Here is a 23,483-nt window from a genome sequence, read left to right as displayed (position 1 = left end):
AGAATGTCTTTGTGTACTGATGATGCTTTTTCTTGGCTTAAACTGAAATGCAAGATCAGACTTCTAGTCATGTATCTTGATCAATATAGTTTTATATATGCCCCCTTCTTTAATATAGTTCAAAGCTGTATGTCTAGTTCTGAGAAGTTTTTGTAACAGTCATAGGCTAATCTGTTACAGTTCATCAGTCTGTACTGAAGATATCAGAGGTGGTCATAATATTTTTATTCCTCCTTGTGCTTCTCCTGACTTTAGCCTCGGGTAAAACAGGCTTGTTTTAGGATTTAATTTTCCCCAAACTAGATACTGCCTAGAGCAAATTCTTGGTTGTTCTGTGTTGCAGCCACAGTCATCATCAAGAATGGAGAATGGCCTTCAAAACCAGCCTGCCAGAATGGTACTCCGGGATCTGTCCCTTTGAAAGCAGCGCCGAGACCTAGATTACACTCGTTGAAGCCAACTCCAAAAGGTATATGGGTTTGTTTGTAGGTAGAGTAAACTCTAATTGCTACCATTATGGAACCTTACCTGCCTTGTGAAGCGATGTTTATTAAACAGTGGTCTTGGAAAATAGTGTGAGGAAGTAAAATAACATCGGGGTGCTTCAAGTTTTGTAAGATTTCATAGGCAGGCTAAAATATCCTTTGTATTGTCATAATTGACTGGGGTACTTCAGGCAAATGAGGAAGAGGTCTGTGCTCTGATATGTCAAAGGTTTGCATGACACAGGGATTAAATCCACTTTGCTACGTGGCAGGTGTGATTGTGTGGGGTTTATCTTGTTTTAATAAGAGTACTTTTCTGTCACAAAGCTCAGGCACAGACTCTGCGGCTGCTGGTGATCTGCAGGGTAGATCTAACCTGAATTTATCCTGGTTGTCGTCCTCACCTTCATGCAGACTTTGCATTATATTCACCCCTTTCAGGACAGAAAGGACCTTGGGGGATGGGGATATTTTTTTAATAAGATATTACTAGATGAAGTAACTTCTCTTGTAGATGAATGACACTGTCCCATCTTTCCAAGTGAAGAGTCCCAGAAACAGCTTAGCTCTTCATGCTGCTTTTTCTTGATATTTTTCTTACTGGCTGAAGTGGAAGCAATGGTTTGCTCTAATTTTTAATGGAGATAAGGCAGTTATGCTTCATCATCTGGTGCTAAAGGAAACATTAATTTAAATGTACTTTCTGGCTCTGTATTAAGCACTATTCTGGTTCTTCTTCCTATTTGAGCCAGGACCCCGGATCGACCAACAGTGGCTTCTCCACTCAAGCCGCAAACAGCAGTTGACAACTCATTCTCTGGCCACAATTAAAGACATAATGGGAGCAGATAAATAAGCTTGCTGTGTCTCTCTCCTAAATCCTAGTTGTAATCAGCTTGCTTCTGACCATCTTTGTGGTGAACTGGTTGTTGTAATTGGATAAACCTAACTAAATACTATGCTCCTGCTTTAGGCCTAAGTAAGTTTTAAGCTGGTATCTGACATAATTGAGAATAAATAGAAGAGATGCCTGCCAAGTGTCACGCTATAATGACACGTTTTAAAATGGTAAGCGGCGAAAAGAAAGAGAATTTGCCACAAACTGTAAATCGTTTTGAAACACACAAATTATATGTCTGTCTGACAAGCTGATGCTTTCTGTTGGGATCCATCACATGCGACAGCTATGCGTTGCTCAACATCTTCAGTGACCTGGGCACTAGAAGCTTTGGTCTCTGTGGGATCTGTGTGGCCAGAAGAAGCTGGTATTACCCTCTCGGCTCAGTGTTATTTGGACTACTCTGTTGTGTTTTGGCCTCTCCCAGTTCAAGAAGGTTGTTTAGAAACTGGAAAGGCCAACTGGAGACTTAGGAAGGTGGTTAGAGTCTCTGACCACATGGCCAGTGAGGAGAGGCTGAGGGAGTTGAGCTTGTGGAGTCAGGCAAAAAGGAGAGTAAGGGGAGGTACTGTAACAGTCTGCAATAACTTGGGAAAGACAGTTACAAAGGTGATGGTGCCAAAGTCTTCTCAGATGATGTGGCAATGGGAAATGACTGCAAATTGTGGAGTGGGAGATGGAGCATTGCCCAGCAGGGCCATAGAGCCTCCCTTCCTGGAGGTTTGCGATGCGGCTTGGCTAGACAGAAGCACTGTCAGCTGATCTCGTCTTGGTGTGGTGGCCCTGCTCTGAGTGGGAGCCTGGATAGCTGGTCTCTGGAGGTCCCTTTCAGCCAATGTTTCCATGGCTGTGTTTGCCGCTATTTTGAGACTTAATTAATTCGATCTTAGGGCTAAAGTAACGTTTAGCCCTTTAGTAACGTTTTACTATCGATCTTTAGTAACATTTTCTTCTGCTTAGAAGCTTTATTAAAACTATCTTTTTATTTCTTCCAAAGAAAGTTCTGGTAAAGCAAAATTAACTTTAAATGTTGCTTAAATTCTCTAAGTGTCTCTTTTTGTGTTTTATTTGAGTAGATTTGTGTGTCTTATACTTAACTGTAGATAGGTAACGTTAGGCATGTGTTTAATTGCTGCCATAGTTGTACTTTAGAAACTGATCTAAGCTTCTGCTTCTAGGAGCCAAGGCCAGGTCTGCTTCACTGAACCAGTGCGTACCGAAATCATGTGGGCCGCTGCACTCGGCAAGAAAAGTCAGTGAGGCTAGAGGTAATCAGCTCTTGGGTAAAGTCAATTTTTCACTTATATCCTTGAATGTCTCCGTCTTGAGAAAGAGCGGCTGTGCTCTATGACTTCAGAGTAGTTGAGATGGTCAGTCTGCTCTTTTTCCTTGTAGTTCACAGTATTGGAGACTGGCTCTGCAAAGCGTTCCTTATGTATTTGTTTTATCTGGGGGGGAAAAATCAGGGCATTCATTGTCCACTATCTGCTTGAAACTTGCATTCCATGAGGACTCATAATTCTTGATAATGTCTGTGAAATGCTGTTCTGTCACCTGCTTATAAGATGGTACGCTTGCAAGACACAACTCAGACTAGATTTCTCAAGTTTGTGTTTAATTTAAGCAAGGTTCTTGTGAGAGTGTGCTGATCAGCTTTCGCTGTTGAGGATAATACTTACTCCACTTCACGTTTCTGTATCAGATGCTTGTTTTATCTTTAACTTTCAATTGAAATCAGTCATTTTTAACAGAGTGAATCAATAGAATAGATATGAATGCTGTGTAAGACAAATTTTTCACTTTAGGTGCAAATTTCCATTTGCACAGCTGAGGTGAAGGAAACAAGCACAGTAACGGTACAAAGCAGATTGTTTCCTATTGAAATACCTGCTATTGGGTCACACGCTATATGTGAAGCCTGAAGAACGCTGTCAACAGACCTCTTATAAATTTCTGCACATGACTTTTGCACTTACACCTAGCAGTCCAAAAGAGTGCTTTCATTTAATTAATATATCTCAAAATAATGAGGTTCTTGGGTCAGTTTTCACAAGATTCTAAAAAGAAAAAAAAATAAAATACTGTAAGGGTAGATAAGCCTTCTCAGTGCTTTCATTTATATCTGATTTCATTGGTAACATATTTGAGGGTGCTTTTAATTTATACCTCTTTTTTACCAATAAAATAACTGGAGCGTATAGGTGGAAAAAAGTTGCTATGATGCCAGTCTAAACAAGTGGTTTTCTATTATCTGTGGTCTTCTATGAACAAGTAAAATGAAACAGAGCTACCTTGCTTAAAATGAAGTATGATAATTGTAATGGGGGAAAAAAATGTTTGGCTTATTGGGAATTCATCATGAACTTTCCAAATAGTTTAACCTTTTAATGCTGAATCTTGCTGTTGAATGTGCCATCGCAAGACACAAACTGAAGTTGTGAAGTCTGAGGAGCTTATGTAGAAAGAATCAGTAAAAAGGCACCCCCACTGCCCCTTACTGGCTTGAAGTGTAATTCTTCTTTTCTTTTTCTTTTCTGAACATCATAGGTATTCCTGGAAGAAATGGACACCAAAGGCTATTTTCTTTGGGTTCTGGTGAGTTTTCTGAATGCGTTTTTACATTTTCTGTGGTGCAACTTAAGTTATACGTTATATTGGTACAGTGGTTCTTTTCTTGTAAGTACAGTTTTGCAATGGATAATTCCATAAACCATCACTGATTCCAGTTTCAAGGGATATGGAGAAAAGTCTTGGGTTTTTTCCTACTTACTGTCTTCTGGCTCCCCAGCTTTTAGAATGCAGTCTGTGCTATCTGTCACTCTCTGTTTCCAGTGAAGCCAAAGGAGGTTTTAACTGTAACAAAAAAAAAAAAAAAGTAATGAAACTTGGATGTAGTTTTTGCTATTTAGTTACAGTGAGGTAAGTAATGATTAAAGTTCATGTGTTGTGGCTTTAAAAAAAAAAGTAGAAGACTCATGCAGAATAACAGGTTTTTCTGGAAGGTTGGTGGTAGGTACCCTTTTGGTGTCAGGTGTCTCTGTGTCACTTGAATAAGGAGTTGAAATTATCTGAGCGTGTTGATGTGTATGGCTGCTTGTATGGCAAGGGGAGGAATGACAGCTGATTAAGTGGCAGATGGCGTTCCAAATTCTGGCAGTGTTTTAAGGATTTCATATTGGGTTTGTTTTTAGTGTTTATGCCAGTCGGGACACCTGGTGCCAGTTTCTATCTGCCAGCAGACAGAAAAGTCTTCAGAGGATGTTTCTACTTGCAGCAATTTCCAGGTCTTTTCAAGAGAGCTGGCAGTCTAAATTAGTTTCCCCAGCACCAGTGTGTATTTGCTGAATTAAAAGCTGCTTGTAATTAATTACTCATTGAAAAGCCCCTTTTGAAAAGACACTGAAGATCACTGGAAAGCCCTGTGTCCCCTGAGTGAATAGCAGATGTCTTTCTGAAAGAGGTGCTGCAGCCAAGCAGATGTTATAAATTTGAGTCTGGGATTACTGGGTCAATCGGTTCTGACCTGTAGCTCTGGTACTGTGGCAGTGTGGTTTTCATTTATTATAGTCATAATGTGAGTCTACTGCTTTTGCCTTTTGCTATCTTGGCTGTCAAATGTCTGCGTATTAATTGTGACCAAGCACCTTGCTCGTTATCTTCTGTTAAGAGTCAGGGCTTCTGTCATACAGCAAGCATAACACTTTACACAAAGTTCTTGTTCTGATTGTTTGTTGCTTCTATTGATACTGCACCACTGTTAGTTTAGGTATAGCCTGACACTGGGTTTCATGACCTCGTATGTCGTCCTTCTATATAGGAGCATAGAGGATGATACCGCTAGCAACATAATGTCTTGATTAGCTTGGTTAAGGAAACTCATAATAAGTAATGAAGTCCATTTCTGGACTGGAAACAGAAAATTAAATTCCTCTCCCACTTGCTTATGATGGCCTTAAAATATAACTTTATTTTCCTGTAAATTTAGCATGGCACTTTCTCTGTATTTTCCGGGCAGAACAGTAATTAGTGCTCCCTCCCCTTTTTACTGGCTTAATATAACTTTTCTTGTGATTCATCTTTTCCAACCTAATAAAGAATGTAGCCACATAGCCTTGAAGTATTATATTCAATGCTGTAAAAAACAACTACAAACTCCAAATTGACTGTAATATTTAGCGATTCTTCAGCAAACGCTCTTTAGCATTGCATTTTCACCTGAATAGCTTTCAGTTGAATAGCTGTATTTCAGGGTTTGTACCTGAACTGTTTTCTGTATCGAGTCAGCTTCCAAAATTGGATGATATGTTAGACTTTCAAGTTAATACACTTCTAACTTATCCAGAGCATTAGTATAATTTTCCATTTATGCATGCAAAGCTTTCTGATGCGGTAATTTCTTTTTCCATCTTCACAGTTGCAGATAGTTCTTACAACAGAATAAAAATATTGTGTGGCTGCTTGGATCTTCTGCAGTACAATGTCTTACATTTTAAGAAAAGACAAATGATCTTTTTTGAAATGAACTGAAATAATGCCAGCTGGTACCATGTAGAATGGAGCCTGCTGTTTTATTTTTTTTCTTCAGTGGCCTTGATACTATAGTGAAGCTTTGTTCTGGTGATTTTTAGCTAGCTAAAGCTTCTGTTCTTTTATTTCAGTGCCGTAGTTAGCTCTACAGTTTTTAGCCTTGTTTGGTGAGGAGTTCCAACCCCACTTCTGTTTCTTGCCCATGTGCTCTGTCTGAAGTCTCGGGACTAGGTTCTTGAGGCAGGACTCTGGTAATAAATTGATTGCCGTATTAATGCATTAATTGTCTGGCCGAGTTGTTAATGTTGCTTTTAGCATTACTTCAAGGATGGAAAAAAATAGCAAGCATTTCTAGGATATGATCTCTGTTCTCTGACTGTTTGTGCTTTTTATTAGTTTTCCGTTCATTTACAGCAGTGATGCCAAGCCAGACACAGCATATTGTTAGTATGCCTGTAGCACTGGAGAGACTTGTGTATTCCAGTTGTTCATTCCTTTTTCCTGTTAAAAACATTCCTAAGACTCCTTTTTGTGAATTCTGTGTTTTTTCATGGGTGATATTCCAATGGTTCAAGTAATTTCTACAAGTTCTGTGGCATCTTGCTTCAGCACTGGCTTTACTGCTTAGGCAAAATTACCTTCTTGGGCATAATATGTTTTATTACCCTTCTTAACTTGCTGCCTTAAAGTAAGAATGTACTTGTGCACTTTGTGTAATGCCTTAATGTAAATATGACTAAAAATGTTGCCTCTTGTGAGATGGAATTTTGAACGGGGTGCAAAACCGCCTTTAAAAATGCGTGAAGTTAGTGCTCTTTCCTCTGTTTCTCCAGCCCTCCCTGTAGAAACAGTGACCTACTTCTGGTGCCTGCGCAGGCTATTGCAGTGCAAGGGGTAGATGCAGTGGATATTCAAACCTCGTGTCTCCGTTATTGACTGAAGGTTAAGGATGGGTTACAATACAATAATCCCCGGTACTACGTAGGCCAAGCAAAAGCAAATATCCTTTTTGGCAATTCCAAAGGTAAAGCTATCATTTCAGGAATAAAGCATGCAAATATTTATTGGAAACCTTTAGCCTGTGGTTCAGTGACCTTGAAAGGGTCATATGGTTTATTATGGATGACAAGTTACACTCACGCTTGTGACACAACCCTGTTGTCAGGAAAGCTAGGGCAACTGCTGGCTATACCCATAACGTATTACTAAGTAGAACAGTATGATTTATGTCATCGCTCTTCATACTGTGATGGAGCATACGTAGTGGAGTCAGTTACTAAAAGCTATAGAAGCCATGAAAATCAAAGACGCTTCATCCAAAACCGGCACACGCTCCATCATGAAAGATGGTGTTCTGTTGTCTTAACCTTTTAAAGAGGTTAAAAGGCTGCTTGTTCTAATCAGCTGTGGGAAAAATATAAAGCTGGGGGAGGGAATAACTTCAGTCAGGTGGCTTATTGCAAAAGTGAATAGTGGTGCTGATCAGGCTGAAAGGGAGAAGTAAGGTATAAATGTAACAGTCCCTGAAGCTGTCTCTTGGAACAGGTAGTTAAAGACAGATGCTGGCTTCTCACCCCAACTCTTAAGTTGGAATAGAATGCTTTTACTAATACAATGCTCTGGTTCAAACAAGTTTATGAAGGCATACTTTAAGGTTCAGGTAACGCCTCTTTCTTTTGTGTCCTCAGTCATCACTGTTGAAAAATCAGGGGAAACGTTTCTTATGTTGTAGATTCACTGGTAGAATAGGTTACCCTCAAAATACTTGCACTTTCAACGTCTGGAAAATGAGAGATTAATGTACATGTAGCTGTGTCTGTGCTTTTTTAACAACAGCAAAAAAATCATTAATGTTTTAAAATCCGTAATCATACTATATGAAAACGCATAAACTTTCTTTAAAAATTGGGAAGACTTTAAGAGCTGATGAACATCATTATGAGCGCCACATTCTTATGTCTTCAGTGAGTTCTTTCATCCAGTTGACCATCAGTACTCTTCAGCATGGTATGGCAAGTTACCCTGCTGATGAGGAACATCTGATCAAGTGGCTTATTACCTCTGTTTCTCCTTTCATATTTGCTCAAAAGGGCTTTGGGGGTTCTTCTGGGGGAGTGGTGTTTGCAGAAGTTTTTTGCAAGTTGTAGAAGAAACTGTGCGACCAGCGTTCTTGTTGCATGGGGACTTGAGAAGACCCTCATGCGTATGTGAACATCAGTGCTCATGTGGCTGGTCATAGAGCAGGTAGGATTGGGCAACTCTCCTGAGTTAAAAACAAGGCAGGAAAGGTAGTCAGGAAAGATGGTGGCAGTTCTAGCATAGATCACAGTGCTAGCAACATGCAGAAAACAGAGCAAACTGCTTCTGTCTCAGCACTTTGAGTATTCTTTTTTTGAGGGTTTTATCTTAATATTGACTTTTAATGCTGTATAACGTAAATGTTATTAGGATTGTTATTAGAGAATATAGACAGATCTTACTTGTTTCTCTTGAGTAGCCAACTTTGCAGATGCAAGATTAAGTGTAAAATTTTCTTCAGTTCAGAAGAATGTTCATTCATGTTAAAAAGTCACAGAGGTCTTAAACTGTTTCCTAAGAAAGAACCAAAACCCCTCAACAGCCCCCAACAATTCTGATAGAGAATACATGTTGCAGAGCTCTACGTAGCAGTTTTGGAACAAACTGCATTTCAGTGTTACCTAAACAGGGATTTTAAGTTTCATGTATCCATTTTTAAAAAAGCTTTCTATGGCAATATGTGGAAATCTTCCATAAGTAAAACTTTTGTTGTTGAATCAACTCTGCCTTTCTTTTACTGTCTTCTAATACTGTACTCTGCAGCTCATGGGAAATACATTCCCTTAAGAATCATACAGGAAATAGTTTCATGGGTAAATATCTTAAACATTTTAAAGCTCTTTTTCTGTTCTGCACTGGAATAAACTACGTATCTTCTGCAGTGAAGTTTAAAACAAACAAAAAAAAAGGGAGGAAGACTCTGCTTTTTAACAGATAGTAGTTTGTGCTGTGCTTAAAGCACTCCAGGCATAGAAAATGCCGTGTTTAAGTGTGCGTTAAAGCAGGGAGGATTTTGGTCCAGGTCTTCTGTGTTGCAGAAGTAGCATCTCTGACTAGTTCCGATCAGGAATTTCAATATAGGTCTGTTGAGACTGAATCCTCCGGCTCTTGTGTTAAGAGCTGCAGCTTTTATAAATAAGTTGCGTTAGTCAGTTTGTGTGTCTCTACCCCACTCTCCAAAAGGCAAGCCTGGGAATCTTGCAGAAAAACTTGAACAGTTTGTAAAGTCTGTGGGGTGAAGAAGAACTAAGGCTATATTTATTATGAGTTTAATGAAGATAGTTAATATTCTACAGATGGGAAATTCTAGGAGTTGAATAGTGTAAGTTAATCTTTTTCCTTTATCTCTTGAAAAGGAACAGAAAGATCAAGCTTAGACATACTTTGTAGCTATTGGTACTGTGCACTGGACTATTTTATGCCTTTCTAGCTTTTGATGCCTGAAATAAAGCGAGCTATAGCCCTTTTTTTTTTTAGATGTTTTTTCATCCACATGAACTATGAGGACTATCTGAATGACTTAATTGTCTCATGTGATGTAGCCTCAGAATGCCTTCAGGCTAATAAAGAATGTTCTTATAAACAGGTAGCAAAGCTGCTTAAGTGGTGTAGCTATTACATGTGAACCAACTACAAAAGCAGGTTTTTGTTATGCCACCTCTATATAAATAAATGCAGAATTAATCTAAGTCTGCATGAATTTGAGTTTCTTATTTAATATGTTCATTAAGGAGAGCATAGAATCATTTAGGTTGGAAAAGACCCTTGGGATCATCAAGTCCAACCATCATCTCCACTCTACAAAGTTCTACCTTACACCATATCCCTTAACACCACGTCTAAACAAGTCTTGAACACATCCAGGGATGGTGACTCCACCACCTCCCTGGGCAGCCTATTCCAGTGTCTGACCACTCTTTCTGTGAAGAATTTTTTCCCAATGTCCAGCCTAAACCTACCCTGCTGCAGCTTGAACCCATTCCCTCTTGTTCTATCCCTAATTACCTGTGAGAAGAGACCAGCACCAACCTCTCTACAATGTCCTTTCAAGTAGTTGTAGAGAGTGATGAGGTCTCCCCTCAGCCTCCTCTTCCTCAAACTAAACAGTCCCAGCTCCTTCAATCGCTCCTCATAAGATTTATTCTCCAGGCCCTTCACCAGCTTCGTTGCCCTCCTCTGCACTCGCTCCAGCACCTCGATATCTCTCTCGTATTGAGGTGCCCAAAACTGGACACAATACTCAAGGTGTGGCCTCACCAGTGCTGAGTACAGGGGGACAATCACCTCCCTCCTTCTGCTGGTCACACTATTTCTAATACAAGCCGGGATGCCATTGGCCCTCTTGGCCACCTGGGCACGCTGCTGGCTCATGTTCAGCCGCTTGTCAATTAGAACTCCCAGGTCCTTTTCTGCTGGGCAGCTCTCCAGCCACACTGCCCCAAGCCTGTAGCGATGCATGGGGTTGTTGTGGCCCAAGTGCAGGACCCGGCACTTGGCCTTGTTGAAGCACATTCCATTAGCATTGGCCCATCGGTCCAATCTATCCAAGTCTCTCTGTAGAGCCTCCCTATCCTCATGCAGATCAACACTCCCGCTTAGCTTCGTGTCGTCTGCAAACTTGCTGATGATACACTCTATGTCCTTATCAAGGTCGTCAATAAAGATGTTAAACAGAAATGGTCCCAACACCGAGCCCTCAGATATGGTGATTTTTATTTTGAAGAGCTAAGGGAATATCAGTAAACCTGAAATAATCTTTGAAACCCAATAGCTGTTACTTTCTCAGTCAGACTTTTCCATGTCACTGAACATAGTACAACAGCTGGATCTAAGGAGTTAATTCCTTGGGTGAGAACTACTATGCGCCAGAAGTCTTCACAGTGAAATGGCTGGTGCTGATGTTCAGAGAATGCCACCCTAAACGCTGAAGCCATCTCTTTTGAGCGTTTTCGTTTTTTTTTTTTTAAATAAGTGATGTTTTCCTGAGGTAGTATGTTTGTCACAGTAGAGAATAGGATGCGAAAAATGAAGACACGTGACAACACAGTCTTAATATCTTCCAGATTGGTCCCTTCAGCTGTCAAGTAAGTATATTGGTGTATTTGCATGCATGTTCCTAGTGTTCTTCCCAAACTTGATCTTTTGAAAATTAACACTTTTTCAGAAGGTTGTCTCTTGTTCCATGCTGAAAATCAGCACTGCTCCCTGTGCCTTCAACAGGTATCTTTACAAAAACAATGAATTTTGAAACACACAAGTAACACCTGGGCCAGATCTGTTCAAACAGTGGTATTCTGTTAGGAATTTCTCAAATCGGTCAACTGAAAATGCTGGGATTAGTATTACAACCCCAGTAATGAGGATTTGATGTGGTCCTATCAGTTTTCCAGAGCATCATTCATTAAGGCCTTTTGTAGCACAACCCAAATGGTTTTCACACTACAAGGTCTGTTTCTTCTATTAACGCTTTTAAGGAAGGACCTGTGTTCTGGATTGTAAATGAGATGTTTCAGAGATGTTTGTTGTTATTTAATTGCAAACTTCTGTGAGAAGCTTGCTCTCCAGCTCTGCACAGCCATACTCCACAGAAGCATGCAGACTTTCTACAGAGGGAATGTTTGTAGTTCACTTCTGTGGTGTTTATTCTGACATTGGGAGGAATGTCTGTAGTTCTCTTCCATGGTATTTATTTTGATGTTTCACAGTAACAAGCCACACAAGTGAAGAACACAAAGCTGTGGTTTCCTCATGCTTGCCTAAATATTGACGAGGCCAGCCTCTGCATGAGTAGAGGGGACAGATGCAATAGAAATCCACAGATTGTATCGGCTCAAAGGGATGCTTAAAGAAACCTTCCCAGTGTTGGGAGCTGGAGTTCAAGGCTCTTTTAGCATGGGAGTCTGGCTTTAAATTCTAGACCTCATTGTTAGGATTAGCCAGAGATGGTGCTTTCATTACTATTCCATCTGAATTAATTTTAAAACATCTAAATTCTCACTAATTTTCTCAGTAATTAGGAAGACAATAAATTTTTATTTTGTTAGGAGACCGTAGAGCTTTGACTGACCATCAGGGTCACGTACCAGTAGAAAACCATTTTCATTTTGTTATTCCTAACTGAGTTGCTGTGTGTAGTGCTGCATTCTGTCACCTCCTTGGAATTGCATCCTTGTACTTGGTGCTTTCTCTACTGTGTTCTTGTCCCTTCCCTCTGCAGTTAAACCTAGGTATGGATTTCTTCTGATGTTCTCAGACTTGGGAAGAACTAGAATCTAAGAACTTCTCTGGAGTTCCTTAGATTGTGCACGTTGTTTTATGTGTTTGCAGTAAACACTGAATACTTGGTTGTCATACTGGTTTTCTTAAGTTTGAGGTAAGGTGTATGAGGTATCCTAAAGCTGACTCTTGATGTCCTCTTATGATATTTTTTTTTAAGTTATTTTGAAGTCCTCTGACTTGTTCCTTCTAGCTTCCTTTAAGTCCTTTCTTTCCCTATATTTCTTAAGACATTTTTTAGCAGGTACAGTAGCTGCCTGTATTGTTGTCATTGACCCCTGTTAGGGAGATAAGTTGACATAATACTTGAAAGACTGTGGCACTGTCCCAGAGACATGAAACTCATGGATCTTGTGTCAGAGGTGGTTAAACAGTTTCTAAACTGAATGTACATCTGCGTTTTTGTCTGCACCCCTGGGGCTATGAAGAACATACAAAGCCCACAGAGAGATAAGTGAAACACGCCTCTTGAGTTGCCCTTAATTTGCTGTGTGATCTCCTGATAAACCACAGCACGTCTCAGGACGTACACTTGCCTACATCGTCCTTATTTGCAGTGTTGCTTTTCACTAGAGTATTGTTATTGGGAGGCCATAGATGAAGAACGGTTGCACAGTGCATTTATTGTATTGTGTGAAGAAATAATTAATTGATCTGTAAGCTGTGGCCTTAAGTAAAACTTCAATTTTTCTTATGTTCCTTGAGGCTCAAGCTCACAAGGACTCATGCATTCATCTGGCCTGCTCCTGAGCAGCAGAAGTTCCTAGCACAGAGGTAGTTGGTTTTATTGACATATTTGGCTAGATCATTGGAGCTTCATATTTTAAGGCGTGTTGTCCTAATGTTTGTGACATTATTTGCTGTTGTAGAGTGGCGGTTATTTTTTTTTTTTTTTTCAAAGCACTGTAGGATTCTGACTGAGGCGGTTTTAACAAAAATGCCATTTTGGAAGGGACATCCCGCACATGGAAAATAACTTGCTGCTCCCTTAAGTCAGAAGTTAAAAGCGAAATGATTCTTGCAGTGTTTTGTGGCTATTCTCAATTCTGAAAGAGCGCAGGCACTGTAAATGCCACCCCTGTTGCGTGAGAGAGGCACAGATCAGCCTGACCCCTGTAGCTGTTTGCCTGGGAATCCGCTGCAGCATCACGTCCTGTTTGACAGCCTGCTGAATTTATAATGATTAAAAGCTTCTGCATACTAGAAGAAACCTAAATTATTTAGGATTTTAGGTCCTGCTCTGTGGCTGGAAGAGGTTTGCTTTTTTCTCCAGGTGAGGATTGGAGCCTAAAATGAGTCTTGAAGCCTCATTTGGCATGGCAGCGGGCATTGTTGCCTGCAGGAAGGTTAGTTTTCCACACTGGAGCATTGGCTAGGGCAAGGTGGGCACCAGGAAGTGGAGGGGGGCAGTCACTTTCCAGAAATAAAAACTAGGACACAGATGACCCTTTGGCTCTTAGTAGGCTCCCGCTTTTCTCATCTCTCTTTGCATAAGCGGTCACCTCTCAGTCCTTCCTGAAGTAAAGCATGCCAGTGAAATCCATCTGCTCCGCACTGCCCATGCTGTCTTATGACATGGAGCCAGTTGTCCTCTATGTGGACCTCAGATCTAAAGATCTAGCCTCTCATTTAAACTTTCTTGCAATGAGACACTTACTGTACTCCAATGGTTTTCTTAGTGATTACTGGATGTGCAAAGAGGGACGGAGACAGCAGAAACAGGTACGATACTGCAGACATGGCCTCGTGAGGCCGAACTGAAGAGCCTACTGCTGCCAGTGCCCTTTTCTCCTTTCTTGTCACGTTGCTGATGTTTCCAGGGAGTGGCAAATATGCTAAATCTGTTGGAGTTAAAATAGGTCTAGCCCCACCATCAATTTGATCGTGTCATCAGGCATTGATGCATTTACCAACCCGGACTGAATTACATGGTCATAACAGGATAGAGCCCCTTTGTCCACGTCGATCACCAATTTTGCCCTTGGGGTTGGAGGGAAGCCAGCAGTAAGGTGCTAGTAAATAAAATCTGTTGGTCCTTTTGTCCTCTGCCTGAGCTATATATCACTTCCTATTTTATTCTGCTGTTTTCTGGAGCTATTTTCCATCACCCTTATCCAATGTCAAGATAGAAAAAGACCTCTGTGATCCTCATGCTATGCATGAAATGTAGACAGTGCAAGTTCTGGCATGCTGTGTTGGGATCCCATGGATTATGTCCTGGCTTTGAACCCTGCCAGCACCGGGCACTAGATGGTTTAGGGGGTACAGACCCAGACCGGGAGGAGCCAAGGGAGCAACGCCGGTGGACACATAGCCACCACCATGGTGGAGTGTACCGTGGTGTGATGCAGAGCTCTGGCAACGCTACGTTGAAGGAACCTCCCCATGAGTTACATGTCTCCTAGGAGCTGTTTGTATACGGATGGGCTGTCCTCTTGCTGTCAGAGCTGAGTGCTGGGTGCTACATGGGACTGACATGCCTCTCTTGCTTTTATTAGTGTTGTCAGGTCCTACTTCTGCATAAAGCAGACATTTTTTTTTTAGCTTTGTGGGATTTGTAGGACTCCAACTCCAGACAGCAAAAAGACACTTTCCTCAAATCAGAAGTTTTCTTGAAAAATTGATACTACGATGTATCTGTTTCTTCATGGCCTATTTCCACTCAGACTAGGGTGGGAAAGAGGAGGCAGTGGAAATATTATTTGTGTATCTCTGTGAGAGGAGTTTTGGCCTCCTGCTACAAGGGCTTTTATGTCCCTATAGAGCTTTTATCTGCTTGTATTTTGCCTGATGATTCATTCGTTCCTCAGTCTCCAGAGTGGTTCATTACATCACGCTTGCCCTCTGGAGATTCTTTGGTTTAGCTCCTGTTCTTAGGAAGGAAGTTAGGGATTCAGTGGGGTACTTAGCTTCTCTGCTTTTACAGGATGATGAGTATCATAGAACCATAGAATTGTTAGGGTTGGAAGGGACCTTAAAGATCATCTAGTTCCAACCCCCTGCCCTGGGCAGGGACACCTCCCACTAGACCAGGTCGCTCAGAGCCCCATCCAGCCTGGCCTTAAAAACTTCCAGGGACGGGGCTTCCACCACCTCTCTGGGCAACCTGTTCCAGTGTCTCACCACCCTCATGGTGAAGAACTTCTTCCTAACATCCAGTCTGAACCGACCATGTCTAGTTTTAATCCATTCCCTCTAGTGCTACCATTACCCGACATCTTAAAAAGTCCCTCCCCAGCTTTCTTGTAGGCCCCCTTAAGATACTGGTAGGCCACTATAAGGTCTCCCTGGAGCCTTCTTTTCTCCAGACTGAACAACTCCAACTCTCTCAGTCTGTCCTCATGGGAGAGGTGCTCCAGCCCTCTGATCATCCTTGTGGCCCTTCTCTGGACACGTTCCAGCATCATCCATATCTTTCTTGTAGTAGGGGCTCCAGAATTGGACGCACTACTCCAGGTGGGGTCTCAGGAGAGTGGAGCAGAGGGGGGGAAGTTCTTCACTGTTCTCCCAGGCACCATTGCAAGGATGGGGAAAGGCGGTGGGTTGGTTTTTGGGTGTGGGGGTTTTGTTGTGTGGTGTCGTGGCTGTTTTTTTTAATCTGATTGGACTGTTTCCATCTCTGTGAGCATCAAATCGGGATGGTGAGAGAACATATATTTCCCCTCTTGGGGAGCCAAGGAGGGCAGGAGGAAAACAGGGCATTCCTGTGGGTGCTGTGGCAGAAGGGTAGAAACTGGTTTGGCTGATGTTGAGTGGTGTTTGAAGACTGGCTGTAGGCCTGGTCAAAATCTCAAGATGCCTTCGTTAAGAGAGGATTTGACAATGCTGATCTAATATTTGAAGAGATGGGCTAATGAACTATGCTGAGTATGCAAGGCTGCTGTAATGTGCCATAACGAGCCTTCTAGCTTTCTGCTCAGCGTGGTTTCCAAGCGTAATAATCTTCCAGCGCAGAAAGGAGGCGATGTCTTTGACAGTGGTGTTGGATTAGGAAAGGGTCTGGATCTGCAGGCTGTTGGAAAGATAGATGAATGCACATTGCTAGTGACAAAGCTCTTCAGACTAGAAGGAATAGATGAGGATTTTATAGCAGTAATGACATGCATGCCCTGCTGTCTGCAGAGGCTGCCTTGGGAACCAACCAAAAAAAAAGCTAATTTGCTCTCTTTGTACTTATTTTGAATGGATTTGTGCGGACCGAAGATGTATTCTCGTACTTCAGAGTTGGTGGTAAATCACTGTGCTGGGAAGTAAATATTTTTGGTACACGACCATAACACATTCAGCAGTATTCTCCATCAGTAGGCTGGGGAGGTTGGTTTGATGGGTCTGACGGCCTCGACGCGGGGCTGCGGCTCTTTTTGCTCTACTTACAATGAGCTGCTTTATTGTCGCTGCACTGGCCTGTGTGACGTTAGAGATACCGGGAGCCCAGGGTAAAGCGGCAAAATGCTATTTTTAGTTCTAGCCGATGGGGTAAATAAGCAGTAGAGGATTTAAAATGTTACGTGTCTTGAGCAAGTAAGACATGTCACTGAAATATAATAATTTGTGGTATGGAGAGGACAGGTAAGGTATTGCTGGGATGCGACCTGTCAATGGCATTATGTTTGCTTTGGGTTATACCCGCTTCAGAGCAAGTTGGGTTAATGGCTTCTGGAACTAGAAAACCTGTCAGAGGGATGGGTGCTAGAGAGCATTAGCTGTGGTTTGGTGAAACGGTGGAAGTGTGGGATCAATGGAAATGTACCTGATTTTGTTGTCTCTAAAAATATAAAAAAGCTGTGGGGGGCAGCTCTTCAAGCACCCCAAAAGAAGGCACGAGCTGTTACTGCCTTGTCTCCTGCATTGGCTGTGAGGTCCTTGGGTGTCCCTGCTCCTGTGGCTGCCTGGCAAGGCAGATGCTGACGTGGGCAAAGTAGTGAAATGTTGCTCTTTACACAGAAAGGTGGCCAGTGCCAGCCTGCAGTGCCTCGGCAGCATGTATTTATAGTCGTGGTCGTAGGTGAAAAATGTGACGCTTTCTAATCTCTGTAAAACAGTTACGGTCGTCTGTATTTTCTAGTTTCTAACTTTATTTTTCATTTTATTTTTGCTAGTGGCATCTGAAGGCAACTAAGGTATATGGGAAAACTTGAGCTCATTAAACAGTAAGAAGAAATATTTTTTTGAGAGAGCTAATTAAATATGGAGACAGCATCTATTTTGAAGGAACTCCTGTAACACTGCTTGTTTGCTATAATGTTTGGGTGCCTTCAGAACCCAGCTGGCAGAGATCTGGCTTAGTATGAAATTGATGCCTCCCTCCTTGCTCCTCTTCTGATAAATGGAAGCATCTGCAGTGTCGAGCTGCCAAGATAAATGGTATTTCCCTTAAAGCAGATCTCAGATACTGAATTGTTCTTAGAGAACAGACGTGTTTGCAGATTTGTCAAGACTTTAAATGTTGACATAATATTTAATGCCAAAAGAAACTCTGGGAGAAGATGTTAGCTGATAAATTCATGTCAATTGAAAGAAACTGTTTAAAAAAAAAAAAAGCACCCTGAAAGGATTCTTGGAGAGGGGAGCTGAAACATGCCTCCAGAAATACTCAAATAATCTCCCTAACAGTCTCCAAGAACAATTACATGGTCTGTGACATTGCTGGATGATATATTCGGCTGGGGAGACCACCCACTTCCTCCTCCTCTTCCTCCTCCCTCCTCATCCTCCTCCTCCTCCCTTTTCTCCTTTTCTAGCTCCCAGTCCCGCGGAGTCCCGTAGCAGATTAAGCATCAACACTGTGATGCAATTCAGAGGCTGTTGGTTTTCCGAGTCACTAAGTCGGTTTTATTCTGAGGACAAGCTTTGTTTCCACAACATCTGGTGAGGAGAAGCTGCCAGCAGCATTTACGCTGTGGATATCTGCTTTTACTGATTTTTTTAATTTATTTTTTTTTTTGCCTGTCTGTTCATAAGGAATAAGAGTGAAGGAATGGAGACTTGATTATTTCTTCAAGCCTGTTTTCTTTTGCAAGAATTGCTTCACTTCTGCCAATAGCGACTTAAGAACATAGTATGTGACAGTACATGGAGGCTCTTTCTTGCTTGTTTGCTTTCCAATTGCGCTGAAGACATGTTATGGTCCCCGAAATTTTCCTTATCCAACATGCGTGTACGGCTGACAGCAAAGGGGCTGCTCCGAAACATTCGTCTCCCTTCTGGCTACAAGAAAAGCACTGTTATATTTCATACAGGTTTGTGGGCTTTTTAATATGACGATTAGAGCATGCATTGAGGGAATACCTTGTTTACTTCAACAGCAGCTTATTTTTAGTAAATAAAAACCGTACTGGGCGTGAAAGTTTTTTGAATTACATACAGAAGTCTGACTTTTGAGCAAAGGAGTTTCATATTCTGTGTGTATGTGTGCACCCGTGCCGAGCTGCTCGTTTGGAAGATGGTTAGTCTGTTTATGAAATGCAAATTGGGATTTGCTCTTTCCTCCCACATGTCTAAAAATAGTATCGGGAAGTCTGTGCTATTAAATATTTATCTCATCATTTTAATGATTATCTGCTGGGGGCAATGTCTTTTCTATACCTTGATTGTGTGCAGGGGGCAAATGGGGAGGGAAGTGGAATGAATACGGGCTGTCACGGTGTGGCTTTCTGCTGAAAAATATTTGAATACTTGCCTGTAGGTATCTTATCATGTGCGTCATGTTAAACACGTCTTATTTGCAAGTAGGACAAGCAAACTTTTATGCTTACTTATGTCCATACAAACCTAAAAAGTACGAAGTTTGAGATATTCAAGGCAAGTGTGTGTTTAAAAAAACACCACACCACCCCCCCAAAAAAAAAAGAACCCCAAAACCTGAAAATCCCAAAACAACAAAGAAACAAACAAACAAAACCACCACAAAATTCTCAGCTGTGCCTGACCTGATTTTCATCTTCAGTGGCAGGTAAAGCAAATAAAGCCAGTATGTGGAATGGGAACAAGGTTATGGGAAGCAGAGCTTTGGTCCAGGACATGCATGTGTCATTTTGGCGGAGGCTGGCAGTTGTTTGTTTGTTGTGTTTGTTTGTTTATTTTGGCTAGGCTACATGACATAGAGAAAACGATGGCAGCCTGCATATTACATAAGTCTTTCTCCACTGCACTATTTCTAATTCTCTTGCATGTTACTCAGGGAGGAGCAAGCAGCTACATAAACTAGTTTTGCAGAAGCTCTTCCTCTCAGGCATTTCCTTTCTCTCTTGAACACCACCCTCTTTGCTTTTATTTTTTTGGAGTTCAGTTCCACCAGCCAGCTTTCCTTCCTGTCCTGGCATTTCACACGGCAGCTTAAGCCATTCGCCTTGTCATTACTTATCCCTGGCAAAGTAAATCCGGTTTCCGAGTCCCTCCTGGATGATAAATTCAGTTACGGACATAATACCGGCTGACTCTTCAAATACAATACAGGCTTCTGTTTGCAGCCTGCTTGCATGGCTTTAAGCTAGGATTAAAACTCCTTGATGCTAAAAATTCCTGCGTAGGGGAGTCTTCGTGCATATACGTACATCCTTGATGTTGCTGACAGTGTGAAATTTCCACATTGCATATATTCCAGGGAGGAAAATCCTAAAAGAGAAGAGGGGGGAGATAATGTTTAATCTTCCCAATGCTTTGAAATTTGTATAATTTTGAAAAATAAAAATAAATGTCAGTGTGTGTATCACAGGAATTTTACAGTGATAAGAACCCGTGGTTTTTACATCGTTTGAGTGGATGTGGAAGCAAAACCTGCCTGCAGGATGCCTCTGTTCAATACAGCATGTAAAATAGATGGCTTGCCCTGTGTTCCAGTTAAGCAGCACTTCACTAAATAGAGAAGGTCTATTCAGCACTTCTGTGTGTTTTCTCCGTGTGCAGCGTGTACAGGCTGATGGTACAGCATTGAAAGCTGAGGGAGGTTTTCACCTGGTCTCCCCCTTCTGTTTTGCTGTCCCTGTGTCTTGTAGGAAGCCGGTGTGTTAGCAGAAAGCTGACCAGTGGTTAGCTAGAGCTGAATATACCAAAAAAAGTAGGGCATCTGAAAACCAGGTCATATTCTGTAGTGGAGAGCACGAGTATGTATAGATATACCGTGGTTTTAGAGACAGTGGAATGCATTGAAGCTTATTAGTGATTATTTCAGGTTCATAAAACTCAGCAACAGTAGATGAGGTAGTGACAATGTATATCACAAGTGTAAAAGGTTCTTTTTTTTTTTTTTTTGATACGTGCTGGGAGGAGCCATGTTTGGTTTTTTGCAGTGCCCGAATGAGTATCTTTCCTTGTAGTGCTTTAATTGGATTAAAATGACATGTGGCTTTTTTCCAAGGTCACATAAGCAATGAGAAATAGAATATACTTGGGACTGTATCAACGAATAAGGGGGGGAGCAATTCCAAAAAGGAATTTCAGGGTCCACACAGGAATGTGAACATGTATGAGTCTTACGTAAGCGCCATTCAGTGCCAGTTTGGGGGTAGATTGCACTTCTAATAAGCATTATTGTGGATTTCATCCTTTGCTCCCTTTCATAACAGCATAGACTGACTACCTTGTATGGCTGTAGAGCATCCTTGAGATGCTGATAGTGATTGTTGAAATGTAGAGTTTTACAGGAGCGTGGAGCGCAGGTCAAGCTGGATTCTTGTGTTACCGTGTCCCGGCTGCCGCTCTGCGGTGCCGCATCTCGGTGAAGTTAGGATGGGAGCACTGCTGGGAGGAAGAGGATGGAACTCGCTCTTGGGTTTTCATTCTGACTTGAGGATCTTTTGCAGCAGCCTGTCGCCGTTTCCTCCCAGTATGTAGGATGGCTGGACGTACAGTTGTTTCCACTGGTGTTACGTTAGTCTAGATTAGTTTTTGAATTTACAGTGAAATGGATCCCTGAGCTGGAGTGTGTTGGCACTGCTTATGTCTTGTTCATGTGGAGGTGTCAAAGTAACTGGAGTAGTTCAAATATCTTGCAGCATAAGCACACAGCCCGTTCAGGGAAAAACAAATAAAATTGGAATTTTTTTTTTCTAGAAACGGAATAAATCCAGAGGAAAATTGCTGTAAAATTTAAAGTGCTTTTTAATGTCATACAGCTCGTTGCCTTGTGTCTGACTTCCATCGCTGTGTGCTCTACACTGCTTCGAGATCATCATATCCAGAAGCTTCTTCTCCCTTTAAAAGCAGGCAGACATTGAAGCATCATTTTTTCTCAGGTACTGGTGGTACACCTGCACTGTTAGCTGTATCTAATGTGTGTCCTCTTCAGCAAACAAAACCACTAAAATGCTTCAGGAAATACTTTATTTACCCATCCTGTGGCTCGTAAAACTTATTTGTAGCAAGTAACTGCAACAAAAATACAAAAATCTCAGTGCTTCAGAACTGCATAAGCATGATGGATATGAGTTAAATATGAAGCAGTGTCTTTCGGTGATGAAATATAACATTTGCTTCCTTTATCAAAGCATTAAAGACTTTTACCAAAGAGTGACTAAAGTGCTCTTAGGCTCTTCACGCATCAGTGGTGTGACAGAGCAAATCATCATCTCTCTATGAGTCTGTGTAAACTGCCAGAGAAAGACATTCTTGTATGAATGATTCAAAATAGTCATTTTGAGTTACTTATGTTGTCTCTTGCATAAAGATAAAATTCTAGCCAAGGAACTAGTTTTGCAAATGGAGGTCAAAGCTCTTGTGCCTTTTGTTCAGAGTGTTTGAAGGATTGTATACTGAACTGTACTGTTGCTTTTGTGGTAAACTGTTTTGTCTCAAAATGTCTTCATCCAGCCCTTCTTGCTGCTCTTCCTCTTTCTTTTCTGCCTCTAAGCAAACAGTACTCAGTGCTCTTATCTCTCTGGTGACTTCTGTTGCTTACTACACCTAGTTACTCTTCTATTACCTTGGGAATAAGAGGTGTCTCAGAGGACAAGCAGTAGCCGATGTCAACCTTCAGCAATACCAATTTTAAAAATGTCCTTTTGCCTTGGTAGCAACAAGCAAATGTCACAGACCTGTTTATTTGAGCAGATGTCATCCTTTTCCAATGCTATTTCTTCCCTAAATCCTGTGTCAGATCACATTGGGAACTACAAAATGACTTCTGCGCATCGCAAAGCAGTGCTCTTCTGAAATTCTGAAAGCCTCAGGTGTCATGAGTTGCTTAACTGTTTACATGCCTTTTTTCCCCCCCGAAGAATAGCTAAAGTACTGATTAATATCTGACGCTACAGTTTAATATAGAACTGTAGAAAGACACCCAACACGTTCAACCCTACTAACTATTCTATATCTGAAAGTCTGCTGGAGAGATTTGATACAAGATGAGTATGTTAAATATTTGTGTCACCTACCAAGGAAAAATATAGTTCAGAAGTAAAGCCAGCTTATCTCTTCCGAGCTGAAGTTGAATAGCTGGAAAGCATTCGTCATGAGGGGTTTTGGATTTAATCATGTTCCTGTTGAAGTCAGTGAGACTCTTTGCCTCCTGGCTTAATCTAGTCAAGACTGGCTACTAAATGACCTGCCCGATCTGCTTGATTTCAGTCTTAATAGGTCAAAGCTTCAGTAGGTGTGTAGGTCATAGCTAAATGGAGGTTCTTATTTTCAGGTGGTAGGGCTCTGTGTTTTGGAGTTTGTAAGTATAGATGGTACTCTATACAAGTCTCATCCAACCGGTGCATTTACAATAGGTATAAAATGAAGGTAACTCTAGGCCTTTTCAAAGGAAACCCGGAGAGCAGAAAGGAGCTGCTAAAAAAAAATAAATTAAAAATTAAAAAAACAATCCCCCTAGAACCCCACCAAAAAAATCACAAACCAACAAAAACCACACCAAAGTCAAACCAATAACTTATATGTGATGTTAACACTTAAACTGTGCATGAAAATGAATGTAAATGAGGAGCTTTGCTCAAAAAAAAAAATCTTTGGAGAAAGAACCGGAGTGCTGTGAACAGCAGCAGATGTGTGGCAGCTTTTGCATTCTGGCTCTGCTGTACTGAATGATGTTGGATTTTGTTATTCCTTCACTTAAAGGGATTAATTATAGGCAAAGGATGCCTCAAGTATTTGTCAACATGAAATAAGTAGAATTGCTTCTTCAAGCTCAATTTCATAGAACACTTAATTGGAGACTAAACATCAAAGACTTAGAAAATTCTCTCTTCTAATATTGTTTCATATTCTAAGTGTGCGTTTGT

The 23,483-nt window shown here is 41.3% G+C and overlaps 1 protein-coding gene across 3 annotated transcripts in view; it reads left to right on the top strand.

Moving 5' to 3' along the window:
* Positions 1–23,483, top strand: part of MTUS1 (microtubule associated scaffold protein 1) — a 94,061-nt gene that overhangs the window by 21,067 nt on the left and 49,511 nt on the right. The window contains exons 4-6 of one of the 3 annotated variants that reach the window (XM_074588181.1): positions 344–469; positions 2,562–2,651; positions 3,931–3,978. In XM_074588181.1, the coding sequence (XP_074444282.1) occupies positions 344–469; positions 2,562–2,651; positions 3,931–3,978 (264 nt within the window). Of the gene's footprint in view, positions 1–343; positions 470–2,561; positions 2,652–3,930; positions 3,979–17,992; positions 18,504–23,483 lie in introns of those variants that run through there. The other 2 variants (XM_074588184.1, XM_074588183.1) reach the window with 2 other exon arrangements.

The sequence above is a fragment of the Larus michahellis genome, chromosome 5, assembly GCF_964199755.1.
Source record: "Larus michahellis chromosome 5, bLarMic1.1, whole genome shotgun sequence".
NCBI lineage: Eukaryota > Metazoa > Chordata > Aves > Charadriiformes > Laridae > Larus > Larus michahellis.
Note: the sequence above shows the minus strand (reverse complement) of the source record. Positions and strands in the feature narration are given on the sequence as shown.